The following is a 14,008-nucleotide window of genomic DNA, read 5'->3' as shown; positions in this document are numbered from 1 at the left end:
CTCTATTCCTCTCGCCTTGGCTCGAGCGCGTACTCGGTAGCCGTGCTGCTTACAAAGAGACGAAGAAAAAGAGAGAAAGACAGAGAGATACAGATGGATGTCCGCGTTGTCCTAACCGCAGATTCCGTCTTCCGTCAATCGAGTCTTTAAGAAAGGCCTACGAGATCCGATCCTTTCGTCGGAGATCTCCTCTTAAAAAAGAAAAAAAAAAGGAAAAAAAAAAGTGAGATAAAGAGAGAGAAAAAGATATGTCATTTTCTTTTCACTTTTTTTTTTCTTTTTTTCTTTCTTTTTAATATCTATTTCATAGACCTGCCATTTATCATTTTCTTCGATCGTTCCTACCTTCCCAAAGAATTCGTTGATCGTGCGAAAAACGTCGATCGCATCGTTGCAAATGCGAACGCGGTGTTTACACCGATAACAAGAGCGTTGCTCAACTTTTGACCTTTGCTTCGGCTGACTACATGGTCCGTGTAGAAAATACCAGATAATTTCCTCAACTATTCTCGTTCTCTCTCTCTCTCTCTCTCTCTTTAGGTCTCACTTAGTGTCAATCTTCCTCTCCTTTCCTCTCCTTTAATAATTGTCTATTTCATTTGAATGAAAATCAGTTCAATCGTTTCTTCAATATTTATTCGATATTACATCGACTTTTGCCGGAAGAAAATCGTTAATCGTCAGGAATTCCTGATAACCAATTTCTTTTTTCTTTTTCTTTTCCTTTTTTTTTTTTTCAAAAGAGAAGCAATCTTATTCGAGCATCTTTTTCTCTCTTTTTCTCCCCCCCTTTCTCTCTCTCTCTCTCTCTCTCTCTCGTTCTCTTCTATTCAGGAAGGAAATACGAGCATCACGTGCTTCGTTGGTAGCTTCATTGGTTGTTTCTCGAAGAGGACGTTCGTGAGATTAGATAGATACTTGACCTTTTGATATATGGTTACGAGTCAAAGCGGAAGAATTTACTGACGGAACACACCTCATGTTATTCGATGATTATTATCATTTTTAAATTGCACCTGTCAATGTGACAGTAAATTTTTTTGACATGAATTTTCTTTTCTCTCTTTCTCTCTCTCTCTCTTCCTCTCTTTCATTTCTACATAATTATTCAAGAAAAAAAATTAGAAAGGCAAATACTACGAGAAGTACGATTATGAGATCTCTGCATTCTAGTCTAGAGAAAGAGATGGGAAGGGGAAGAGAAAGAGAGAGAGAAAGAGAAAGAGAAAGCTTGAAGGTAAGCGCCACGCACACGGTATGCGCTCACAGTGCCCTGAAAACCATAAATAAAGTTCGATGGGAGACGTCGCCTGTGCCAGGAAGTCATTAGTGGCTCTTCTCTCTCTCTCTCTCTCTCTCACTTTCTTTTTTCTTTTTATTTCGCTTCCTGTCGAATCTAAGTACGATGCTCCATTTCTGTCGCAGGTAAGTCGCCTTGTCCCTGTCCTGAATTCTTACCTACGAATGCCGGTTAATTCAAGTGTAAAGGAAAAGAAATAAGAAGGGAGATGAATAAGTAAAGAAATAAATAAAGGGGAAAAAAAAGACAAGAAAAAAAGAAGGAAAGAAATGAAAAAATGATTTCGCTTTTCGGTTAGTCGGCTCTGGTATTTTTTGAGGCGTCAACTAAGAACGAATGAAAAACGAGGATAGGACGCGAACGGATTTCGAGGTGGACGAACCGACGTGAGCTCCTTTGGAATGCCGGGTTCGGTTCTTCGTCGTCGTCTTCGTCGTCATCTTCGTCACGATGCTACTACTCCAATCTTTACGGATGTCAACCGCGTCACGACGGACGGATGTAGCTATTAAGAGCGCGCGGCTATAGATTTAGGTAGGTGTCGGACTCGGTGACGCGTCGTGTCTCAACGACACGACTTTTGCTCGATCGTTCGAGATAGAACGATATTCACTGACGAACATATTTTACTCTTGTCTTTTCGCAACTAATATATCGGATGGTCCGAAAATGACAAAAAACGTAAATAAGTAAATGGGTATGTAAATATTTCCTGTTGTTTTTTTCTTTTTTCTTTTTCTTTTTTTTCTTTTTTTTCTTAAGAAAAGCAACAAATATTTCGAAAGTAAATTTTCTTAGGTATATAAAGACAAATAGTATCGTAAGTGACGTTCTACAAATGAAATTCGTAATAATAAAGACGTGACACAATTCGCATCCTCGTTTTGTTGACAAAATTTTTATCCGTAAAGGGATCTCTTAGCCACCCTCCGTTCGCTCCTTCCAAAGGCGATCCCATCTCTCTGTCTGTTCGCTTTGGGGACACTTTGCATGCCGAAACATCGATGCGTCGGACGCACCGTAGGAAGAAACCGGTCGTTTCGCCACGTACCTGCGGTGTGCAAACGAGACGAGGACAAATCGAGATACCGTCGTCCCGCGCTTGGCAAATTCGGGAGCCGTGGCTCCTCTTAATATCTCTACATGGAGGATGGTGAGAGACAGAGAGAAAGAGAGAGAGAGAGAGAGAGAGAGAGAAGGGGAAGGAGGAGAAAAAGAAAAAGAAGAAGGAGCTCTCGTCGAGAGGAACAAGGCACGAGCTACTTGATCGCGAGCACGGCAGAAAGATGGAGAGAAGGGGAGAAGTTTAACGGCTTCGATGTGTTGGTTAACGAATGCGAGAATGCGACCTGGCGCCAACGCACACACAGAGCCACCTTCACCGAGACACGGATTCTCCAGCAGTGGCAACACCACCGACACGCGAACACCATCGTCCTCTTCGCTCGCTCGTCTTTTTCCTCTTGCTCCTCTTTTCGATGCGGTTAATATCGTTTCTCCCTCGGCCTGTTGCTGGTGCTGCTGCTCTCCTGGATATCTTTCTGCGTTTTGCATAGCTAGCAAGACACGCACGCGAACTTCTCGTTTTCTTGTCGTTAAAGAAATACGACGATGACGATGAGGAGGAGAGAACAGGCCCGAGGAACGGGGCCTTAAACGGAGGAGAAACGATGAAGAGGGAGGCGAGAAAGACCGGTAGCGAATTAGAATACATATATATATATATATGTATGTATGTATGTATGTATATATGTATATGGCATATGTTCTCGAGCTACCGGCCAAAAGTTTGGCGCGTCACGCACGTGGTCTTTTGTACACAACCATCCATATAAACTCCCGACTTATCGTTATATTTTTCATTTACTATTTTATTATTTCCCATCGATCATTTCCGGCATTCTTTGCCAAGCTTATATTTACGAGAATCTATAAATCGATCGATGAAAATTGTCTCCTATAATTAAACCGACATGGTTAATCAATTATTGTCGTCGTTTAAATTTCTAATTATCGACGAAGAAATTTTATTAATGTACTTTACAACAAATTATCGTATGGTATCAAATCGATCGCTTTACATCCCTTAAAATAATATCGTTCGAACATGAGAGCCACTATAGACGCGTGTTTACGATGAGATTTAAAAGTGCAACTTACTGCCGCCGCTCTCCGCGGTTCGTGGCTACGGGTGAATCCGTCAATTTTTCATACTCCGCTCTCTCCCTCTCTCTCTCTTTCTCTCTTTCTCTTTCTTTCTCCCTCTTTATCGCACGCACGTTAGGGGCCTTTTTTCCGAGCGGACACCGGGCGCCAGGCCCCGCTACACGACACGAGAGACGGCCGTCACTTCCTGCATACAAAACCGAAGCACCATTAACATTCTTCGCTTGTGCACGATCAGACGCATTATCTTCCACCGATACAAATGTGTACGCACGTCTCCTCACTGCATGCGTGTAAGAGAAAGAGAGAGAGAGAGAGAGATAGAACACGCTTCTTCTCGCATATCCGCGCAGCCGTTTCTCAGTCGATGCCCTAATCTGAATAATGCGATCGCCGGGAGTTCTTTCTCTCTCTCTCTCTCTCTCTCTCTCTCTCTTCCTCTCGTTTTTTTCATCCCCAGTATGAATCTCACGCGAGATCGAAGCGTCTCGAGGTCGGCTGTTTTCGTAGACGCGTACGATGCATCGGTAAGTTGCATTCTTTCATCAAAAATTCGAACCTCGCGCTCGTTCGCTTCTTTTTATTTTTCTATTCCTAAAACGTACCAGAAAGAAAGAAAGAGAAAGAGAGAGAGAGAGAGAGAGAGAGAGAGAGAGAGAGAACTTATTCGTAGAGAAATACTCGGCGAGCACATGTATGAACGTACACAGAAATAACGTAAGCGATTCGTCGGCGATTCGACGACATTGAATTTGTTCGCGACGACGCGACGCGATGAGGGCACCAAAAGTTCATTGTTACTCGCGGGGCCTTGATCCCTCGCGGATTAATTTACGAGCGGGAGGAGCACCCACCGAGCAAAGCTCTCTCTCTCTCTCTCTCTCTCTCTCAGCAAGCATTGCGCCAGTTAAACGCGTGCCTTCCTCGAGCACGGTCATTAAGGAGGTCACCGAAGGCGCCAACTTATCCAGGAAATTCAGAAACGTCCCATCCAAGTCGTCCTCCCTTCCTGACATTTCTTTCCGAAAAAAAAAAACAGGAAAAAAAAGGAAAAAAACGAGAACAAGAAAAGATAAAATAATATTGAATCGAAAACGATAATCGATAATCGAACGCGGAGATTCATCGTCTCCTTTAGAAAATTATCGACTTATCGTCTAAATACTTCACTCTTACTTATTTCTACGAGTACGCGAATCCCCTATCCTCCCCCCCCCCTCCCCTGCCCCTCTTCGCGCTTAAGCATTGTTGCAAATCGTATACATACGAACGAGATAACGCGATAATTTGTAATTCGTCGTAGAACGTCAATTAATATAATTTAATATGTATTCGATCAATGGACTTAGGAGTTGTTAGATTATACTTAATTAGCATTTATGGAGAAGGCGACGCGTCGTCGGAACGGTATTTTGCTAAGGGTTCTTATCGCGATCCGCGTACTCTCTTCACGTTATTATTTCTACGTTCGTCAACGACAAAAAATAAACATTAACCAGGCAATGCAATGCAACGCGATGCAACCGAACGTAACTCAAACGACTCATCAAAGAGGCAAGCAAGCAAGTAAGCAACCAACCAACCAACCTACCAACCGTTAAGATCTCGTGTTATGCATAATTATGCGTTAGACGTGCTAGGAACGCCGGTATATACGCGCGTCCCATGTTTCTCGTCAACGACAGTACTTTTCCTAATTGCACGCCTTAGTCCGTGTCTTACGTCCTTTTGTCGCCGTTAATACACGACAATGTTTTCGAATCAGCTGATCTACGCACGTCGCGATCTACGTCGCGCAATGGGAATTTAAATGAAACCACTAAAAGCGAGGCGTGGGATTTAAATTGATACGGAGAGAGAGAGAGAGAGAAAGAGAGAGAGAGAGTCATGGTGACACGCGGTGTAACCAGCGCCATCTCGTGAAATATTGAGGAAACTTCGGATCGATCAGTGGTTCTCATTCATCTATTTCGTAGCTCTGGTTGATGACGCCGATCGGAATGCCGCAGCAGACATAGATGACGCTGCTTTTTAACGTAAAGAAGAAAGGGGAAAGGAAAAAAGAAGTCTAAAGGGGAAAAAAAAAAAAGGAGGACGGCTTCGCATAGGGAATGCCAGCCGTTTATGTTGGTGGCACACCTTGTATCGATAGTAAAGCGAATTCTGGGTAGAATAACGTGTGTCGTGTTGCCCGTTACTGTGAAATATCGACACCCAGAAATATCATCATTCGAATAAGTCGAACGATGCGATGAGGACGGTGTGAATAGGTCTTAGCGTGCTGTCGTCATTAAACGGAGCCATTTCTCCGATTAATTTCGTTGTAATTTTCTTCGTTGAATATTATCCATAGTGCGGTAGTCGACATCGTTGCTAACTCTTGTGAAATCCTTTTTCTCGCGTTATACCTGCATCTCTTTCTGCATCGTGAGTGGGAGACTATTATTCGATTTGGAAACGTCGATAATCTCGTGATAACATCGTAATAGAAATTGTTTGATTGTTTTAGTATTAGCCCATTCGTCCTACGCTGTGATCTATCATGATCGACCTTACGGTAAAGACTTTAGATTCGCAGAATCATGCCTTCTCCTTGGAAGACGACGTAAGTTTATTGTCTATAATATTTTTATGGCCGTACGCTCCTCCCCTCTCCTCCCCCCCTCCTCCCCCCTCCTCTCCCTCCCCTCCCCTCCCCCTACTCTACCCTTCCCCATCATCTTCATTCTCCTATATGCCTAGTTTTAGTTCGACGAATTATGCTCCAAACTAATTTTATCGATTCGAAATTATCCACCATAGGGAATTATCGATTTATGACATATCTAAGAAGCTGGATTAAAAAAGGAAGAAAGAAAAAAGATAGAGAAAAGAAAAAAGGAAAAAAAAATAAAATTATATAATTTATCTCTGAACAAATATTGATCAACAAATTTTTCTCCTTTCTTTATTATTTTACTCGAACAAGTAACAATTATATATTATATTCGATGTAAAGACATTTTTCTTTTGTATTGTATATGAATACATGGACAAAGGTCTCCTCTGTATAACAGAATATTCTGAGCTATATCTATTCATTGATTTTTTACTCTCTTCCATCTTATACTCCATATAATGTTACATACATTTATTTATAATAAGAGATTATATATAAATACAAAGTGTAGATATTATATTGGGTCTGAATTGTTCATAACAGTCCCCCCTTAAATAATTTCGAATGTAGAAATTTTTCTAGAACATTCGAAATGCGTGATACATTAGAATAGATGTGTTTAATATGTTACTTTGCATTCCACAGCAAATAACAGTACGTAGATTTAAAGAGCATATAGCAGAATCTGTAGCTGTGCCAGCTGATTCACAGAGACTTATTTATTGCGGAAGAGTTCTTCAAGACGAAAAAAAATTAAATGATTATGGTATGATTTTATTAATGTACATATTTATTTTATAATTGATAATATGTATTCATTGGATAAATCCAATCGATGTCATTCTAACGAAATGATATTATGCTCGTAGATGTTAATGGTAAGGTTATACATTTGGTGCAAAGTGCACCGCCTCAACCTGGACAAAGAAACAATGACAGTGGACAAAGTCAAGGACAACAAAGCCAAGGATGGCAAAATCAACAGAGACCCCATTATCGTTTCAGTCATGCTCAAATGCATGGAAATGCTATGTATTTAGGTGCTATGTCTGTACCAGCTGAAATAGTCGAAGGACATGGTCAGTAATGCTCATCACATTAATATTTACATAAACTTTTTTTATTTTACATTCAGCAATAAAACGTTGATTTGTATTACATTAGGATTACCTGTGCCTCAATTAAGTAACAGTCTATCAAACAGCCGTTTGATAGTTGCAAAACGTATGCTGAATCGCGCGAACGAATTAATGGATCGTCTTGACGATCCTACAGCGCCTCTACATCCAAATACATCGGAGAATAATCAGTCTCCATTACCGCAGCAAATACAAGTACAAGAAATAGAAACGGATCAGGAAGAGTAAGTTCGTTTAATAATATTTTTGATCAATAATTATTGTAAATAGATATGCTTGCCTGATAAAAGAAGGAACTTTGCGTAGACTTTTCAGAACTGCAGAAGGTCGACAATCTGCTGGAACTAGACTTTCAGAAGCTGTTACAGCTGCATTAGGAGTTGTTATTTCTGCCTCTGGCGCCAGCAATGTTACCTTATTAAGGGGTAAGAATGTAATAAATCATGGAAATATAATGTATTAACACTTGATAAATCTAATATAGGAAGCAATGATGACGCTAATGAAGCAAGAACTGCAAGTGAGGCACAAGAAGATGCTGAAATGGAAACATCTGCGCAATCACAAAGTGAACAACAGGGAACATTAAATGCGAGTGGACAAAATAACAGACGGCCGCACGCTCAGTAAGACATATATTTTCACTGGTTGTATCGTGAAATATATCGAAAAAGACTCATGATTTTATTTATTTATTTATCTATCTATCTATCTATCTATCTATCTATCTATCTATCTATCTATCTATCTATCTATCTATCTATCTATTTATATATTTATTAGGTTGCCGCGACCTCCACAAATGGCATACTTGTTAGATAGATTGTTGAGTACTCAAGATCGCTTAAGACCGTACATCGAACGTTACCGTGTACTTATGTTGGCTGATCCATCGTTGCCTCCAGGAGTAAGTGAACGTAGAAGAAAATTTCATAAATATCAAAAATATTTATTATTTTACATCATTACTGATTAGGCTGGACCAGAAGGTGTTGAAGAAAATCAAAGAATAGTAGATGGTGTTAGTGAATGTTTACATTACATATCGCATTCGTGTCATGCTTTAAGCGATATAATCGTTGATATGAGACAGCAACCACCTAGAAATTTAAGATGTCGGCCCATTATTATACAACACTCCGCTATTGTACAAGCCGGTGTACCGATCCAGGTAGAGGTGAGCATAAATCAAAAAAAAAATATTAATAACGTGCAGATAATTATATTCTATATGATTTTTAGGCTCATATCAGTTTACACGGTCGCAATGCAAATAATAATAATGGCAATGAAGAAAGCACAAATGCACAACAACCGTCAGATATTGTTGTAGCTTCAGGATCGATCGAAGTTACAACTGAGGATAATAATCAGTCTCAAGAATCTAGTAGTACACCGCCATCTCAACCGGCGGAACAACAGCGACCGCAAGAACCGTCGCAATCGCAATTTGGTAATTTTATCTTTACACAATCATGTATTTAATAAAAAATGTACGTGTTGGATAAGAATATTAAAGTCATTCTTCCGTGGCAGTGTTCGACTTGCCGAACAACGTAGAAGTATTGATGGAAGTCAGTCCTGATAGTAACACGGAAGCTTCTTTGGGAAGCGAACAAAATCAGACTGGTGAAAACAATAATAATAACAATGCTGGCATGTATCTTTTACAGATACTTTTTGGAAAATTACAAAGCTAATATATAGATATACATATATATATATATATATATATATATATATATATATATATGTATGTATGTATATGACATTTCTAAACTTCGTATCATTGATAGGAAGAACAAATGGAAATGGTGCTGGCATATTTCCTTGGGGTTCGGCACCCACGCCTGACTTTTTACGAAATTTGATGCAAGCAGTCGCTGGACATATGGCGCAAGGTGGTATAGCCACTGTTCCAATAACAACACGCACCACAGCTACGACTTCATCAGGAGTCCAACAAACGGTTGCCGCAACCGTGGATAGTACATCTACTAATGCTGCTCAAAGCACACAAGCTCGGTAATGCCAATGATAGTAAAGTATTCAATATTTATGTTTTAGTCGTGAGTACGTTGTACTTTGATGATTGCTAAATAATACATTTTTTCAATATAGAAGTAATGTAGGCACTCATCCAACTACTGCAACTCAAACACGCAGTACCTCACGTCCACATGTTTTCCATCCATCGCACCCGCTTGGTGTTGGAATGAGCATGGGTCAAGGACTCGAATTTGATCCTTTTCTTCCTTGCAATTCTCATCATGTACGTCGTACACCAACTAGTACACCGAATGTCACGGCCACTTCACAATCTACCCGAGCCAGTCAAACGCCTGCACAAGAAACTCAACCTCAGGCGCAAACGGGTAAATACGTATATTAAGTATGGTAAAGGTGATGTCAAAAAAAAAAAACAAAAAAAAAAAAAGAAACTCACTCATGTATATCTACAAAGTATTTGAATTCGTTTCTATATTTTACAGCAACAACATCTACCGCAAGCAGTACCGCTAGTTCTACGAGCACAACTTCAGCAACATCGAGCCAAGGTGCCGCAAATAATCCTTTGGCGAACTTATTACGTCAAATGCTAGGAGGTACCAGTGGACAACAACAAACCAGTATAAGCATTAACAGTAACAGTAGTAATCCAATCTTTTCATGCGAACAATATCGCATACCAAATGTAATAATAATAGTGAATGAAAATATTTTTTACTTTAGGCCCTGATCTACCGGAAAGCTTTGGAAATATAATGCAAATGGTTGGCAGTGGAAATATTCATATAGGAATCATGGGAGATGGGTATGTTTCCTTGCTTTTCAAATGTACCGTATTAAAGAGAGAAAGAGAGAGAGAGAGAGAGAGAGAGAGAGAGAGAGAGAGAGAGAGAGAGAGAGAGAGGTGGGGGGGGCGGGGGAAAGAGAAAAAAGAATTACATAAAAATAATTTTATTACAGGGGTACTAATGTAGTTGGTGGAAATGTAACTCTTGCTAATTTATTAGAAATTGGCTCTCTACAATCTCGTGAAAATATTACGGAAGAAAATTTACTCGCTGAACTTGCTTTGCTCATTGTAAGTATATATGTAAAAATCGTTGCATTAATAAAAAAAATAATTATGTGCCTAGAATAATATAAGTAATATTGTTCTAGGCACGTTATATGACTTTGGAAGATTTAATTCGACTAAGACGTGGAAGATCGGGACCGATCGCTAGGCTTCGAGTACCGTTAAGATTTTTATGCTGCGTGATCATGAACAATTCGTCTATGCCCGAAGAACGAGATCAAGTAGTAGAACGTTTAATATTACAAATCAGACCACATCTTCAGCAACTTTTGGAAAGGGAAGAGGATGCCAGTGGCAGAAATAGTTCGTCCATAGACATTTGTGCTACGATCGAATCATTATTGTCACGTCATTGCAAAGACATGTTGAGACTAATACTCGATGTCGGTTAGTTCATTATTTCTATACATATAAAATATAGCGTATGAAATTTTTTTTTTTTGTATACAATATTAATATATATTCATAGCTATCGACGACAGAAGATTCGGAGAAGAGACATTAACTATCATAAATAATTTGGGAAGACAATTGTGCGCTGTACTTCGATACTCTCTTCGTGGAGGACAAGCAGGTTTAGAGGCTGTTGCTTGCAGTTGTATGGTTAGTTATGATGATAATATTATTTAAAGATAAATGTAATTATAATTTTATATCCATAATTCCTTTGCCATTCCTTTAGTGCAATATGTTGGGTGCCGTTAATCCCTCTTTTCGGCAATGGATGTTGAATAGTTTTATCGTTCACTTTCGCACTTACTCGCTACGTATTCCGCAACCTCCGGATTCAGAAATTCTTCCACTTCTCATATATAAAGAAACTAATGCACAAACAACATCGTCATCTTCTACGGTATCGCACGAATCGACATGTTCAACGCAAGAACAGTCACAGCAACAGCAACAACAACAACAACAACAGCAACAACAACAACAACAACAATCGCAATCGCAATCGCAATCGCAACAGCAACAGCAACAATCGCAACATGAGGTAAATTATTTACCTTGTATAATAAAAGTAACATTTTGTAGATGCGTATGAAAAGATGTTAGTACGAAAAAAATAATTCGTGTTTTTTTTATTTTTTTTATTTTTTTTTTTTTTTTTTTATTGACCCAGCCAATGGAAACAGAAACTGTAGAAGAAAAGTCTAACAATGAAGCGTCCGCACCCGATGAAGGGGAAGATATTCCAGAAACATTTCCAGGACACGAGGCATTACCTTCGGTAATCTATTAAATTCTAAAAATAAATAATTTGCTAAAAATAAAAAACAAATTTAAAAAAGAAAAAAAAAACATAAAAGGAAAAGAAAAAAAAAGAACTTTGATGAGAATTAAAATTCTACTTTGGGGTGATTAAAATGATAATTGTAGGAATGGATACCTATAATCGCACGTGATGGAGTAAGACAACGACGACAATTACAGATGCAAGGAATGGCGAATGGTGCCGTAACAACTTTCAGTGATGCATACATAGGTGGTTTACCAACAAAACGGCGCAAACTTATCGAACAACAAAAACCACGATTATTAGTCAGTCCTACCCCTAATCATTCGGCCATAACTGCATCGGTCGAACGTTTAGTCAGAGAAGGCGTTAGTCGCGCTGGTATCGAGGAAGTCGAAGGGGCTGCCGTTGCTGTGGCAACAGATCCTGGAGTTAGGCGTGCCTTTGGTCAAGCTATCAGAGACTGCTTAAATCCACGCAGATACGGTACCCCGGACTTTCCAGATCCATTACGCTTTCCGAATGCAACTAAATATTTTTCAGATCAAGAAAGATCATCGAAGTAATGACAAAAAGGAAGATACATATGGCCTGTGTTTGTGACTTAGAGTATCTAGGAGGACTTAGGTAGCATAATAATCAATAACCACGAAAAAAAAAAAAAAAAAAAAAAAAAAAAAACCATATAAACTATAACACATTGTATTAGCTCTGTCACGTTAATATTTCAAATCTACTTATGACTAAGACGAAGATTCGTTAATGTATAATATCACATTTTATTTGAAATTATAAAGGTGTTTCAATATTACCTAGTATTTTACAAAGATTTTCATTCTTATTTTTTTTTTTTTATTTTTTTTTTTTATTTTTTTTTTTTTTTTTTTTTTTTTTTTTTTTTTTTTTTTTTTTTTTTTTTTTTTTTTTTTTATAGAGAAGGATTTCTTTAAATATTATTTTACAGGTGTGTAAAGCGCTTTTTCATTTTGTAAATATGTTCAAACATTATTGCTGTATTTGTGCGACATTAAACAACAACAAAAAGAGGAAGAGTATATAGTCAATTTGCTACCATCGCTCTACCTTTATACTCTAAGCATTAAGATGTAATACATCTTGTAAGCGTACCGATATAATATCATCAATACATTTTTAATAGTGAAATAACTTTCTCGCTAGAAGTATTGTTATTATGACAAAATTAAAGTTATTATCGATTAGAATCTTATACAATTGTAGGTGTAGCAAATTCATCTGATGTACCAATTATAATTATTATCATAATACTCTCATTGTCATCCCTCTTATTAGTATGATTATTATTATTATTATTATTATTATTATTATTATTATTATTATTATTATTATTATTATTATTATTATTATTATTATTATTATTATTATTATTATTATTATTATTATTATCATTATTATTATTATTATTATTATTATTATTATTATTATTATTATTATTATTATTATTATTAATATTATTATTATTATTATTATTATTATTATTATTATTATTATTAGAGTTTCATTATCATAATAATTATTACAATAATTTTATATATATATATATATTATATATATATGTATATATTATATATATACTATATATTATATATATATATACATATATATAAAATTCTTCTTAAACATATAATCTTCAATCATGCATAATTATATTTAAAATTGATTTTCCAACGCTTTATACAAATAAATATTTCCTTGACGTATCTGATGGCAGTGTAAACGTTGATATCGAAATTAATGAAATCTATCAAATGTTTCGATTTTTATCGGTGTACTCGTCGGTAATTTCTTCTGTCTCGTATAAATTAATATTAAAAGTAAGTCATATTAAATGTGTGTGTTCTATAATTATATACTGTATATGGGAGATATTAGTTTGTAATGCGTACGCTTTGTTAAATAATGCGTTATAAAGTCCAAGAAAAAAGAAACCTTGAAATGCGTTTGTAATTTTTGTAGATATATATTTTCATTATCTCAGCCTTGAATCATTTAGGAAATAACTTTTATACAGAACAAAGAAGACACCCCAATCCAACCTGGCCCCTGTCCGCCTATCATCAATTATGTTATAGTAGAACAAGGTTCATATAAGAAATACAACTTTGTGTGTTAATTAAACGAATGAATTCATTCTCGTTTTCTATGATGTCACTCGACAAAATTATTATTTGTCTAACAACGATTAGTAATATATCTCTTGTATATGTATATAGTAAAAATTATAAAAAATATTTAACAAGTATTATTTAAAACAACGGAAAGAATTAGATTAGATCAATACGAATTCGTATTTATTTAGGACGCCACTACTTTTACATCGTTTTTGAGACCATCAAGTTTAAACTTAATGGAAGAATATAAACTAGTAATACAATGGAAAACA

At 37.1% G+C, this 14,008-nt stretch overlaps 1 protein-coding gene across 7 annotated transcripts; it reads left to right on the top strand.

The window, feature by feature from the left end:
- The first annotated feature begins 5,584 nt into the window (after positions 1-5,584).
- LOC118446093 (uncharacterized) lies at positions 5,585-12,516 on the top strand. Of its 7 annotated transcripts, none has more exons than XM_085657075.1 (21): positions 5,585-5,893; positions 5,976-6,071; positions 6,771-6,891; positions 6,995-7,204; positions 7,290-7,488; positions 7,571-7,689; positions 7,749-7,890; positions 8,048-8,171; positions 8,241-8,441; positions 8,507-8,717; positions 8,801-8,924; positions 9,065-9,289; positions 9,386-9,639; positions 9,757-9,915; positions 9,998-10,079; positions 10,235-10,352; positions 10,433-10,736; positions 10,819-10,952; positions 11,032-11,343; positions 11,473-11,580; positions 11,730-12,516. In XM_085657075.1, the coding sequence occupies exons 2-21, from the start codon at positions 6,009-6,011 to the stop codon at positions 12,150-12,152; spliced, it is 3,633 nt and encodes a 1,210-aa protein (XP_085513201.1). In that variant the 5' UTR covers positions 5,585-5,893; positions 5,976-6,008; the 3' UTR covers positions 12,153-12,516. The 7 variants fall into 7 exon arrangements, with proteins under 7 accessions (XP_085513201.1, XP_085513215.1, XP_035732223.1 ...); XM_035876330.2 differs by having other exon boundaries at positions 5,586-5,893; positions 8,801-8,920; positions 9,061-9,289; positions 9,757-9,870; XM_035876329.2 differs by having other exon boundaries at positions 5,586-5,893; positions 8,801-8,920; positions 9,061-9,289; positions 9,757-9,894.
- Positions 12,517-14,008: the final 1,492 nt, after the last annotated feature.

This window comes from Vespa mandarinia, chromosome 1, assembly GCF_050613455.1.
Source record: "Vespa mandarinia isolate Hongniang chromosome 1, ASM5061345v1, whole genome shotgun sequence".
NCBI classification, from domain to species: Eukaryota; Metazoa; Arthropoda; class Insecta; order Hymenoptera; family Vespidae; genus Vespa; species Vespa mandarinia.
This window is presented reverse-complemented; position numbering and strand designations above follow the sequence as displayed.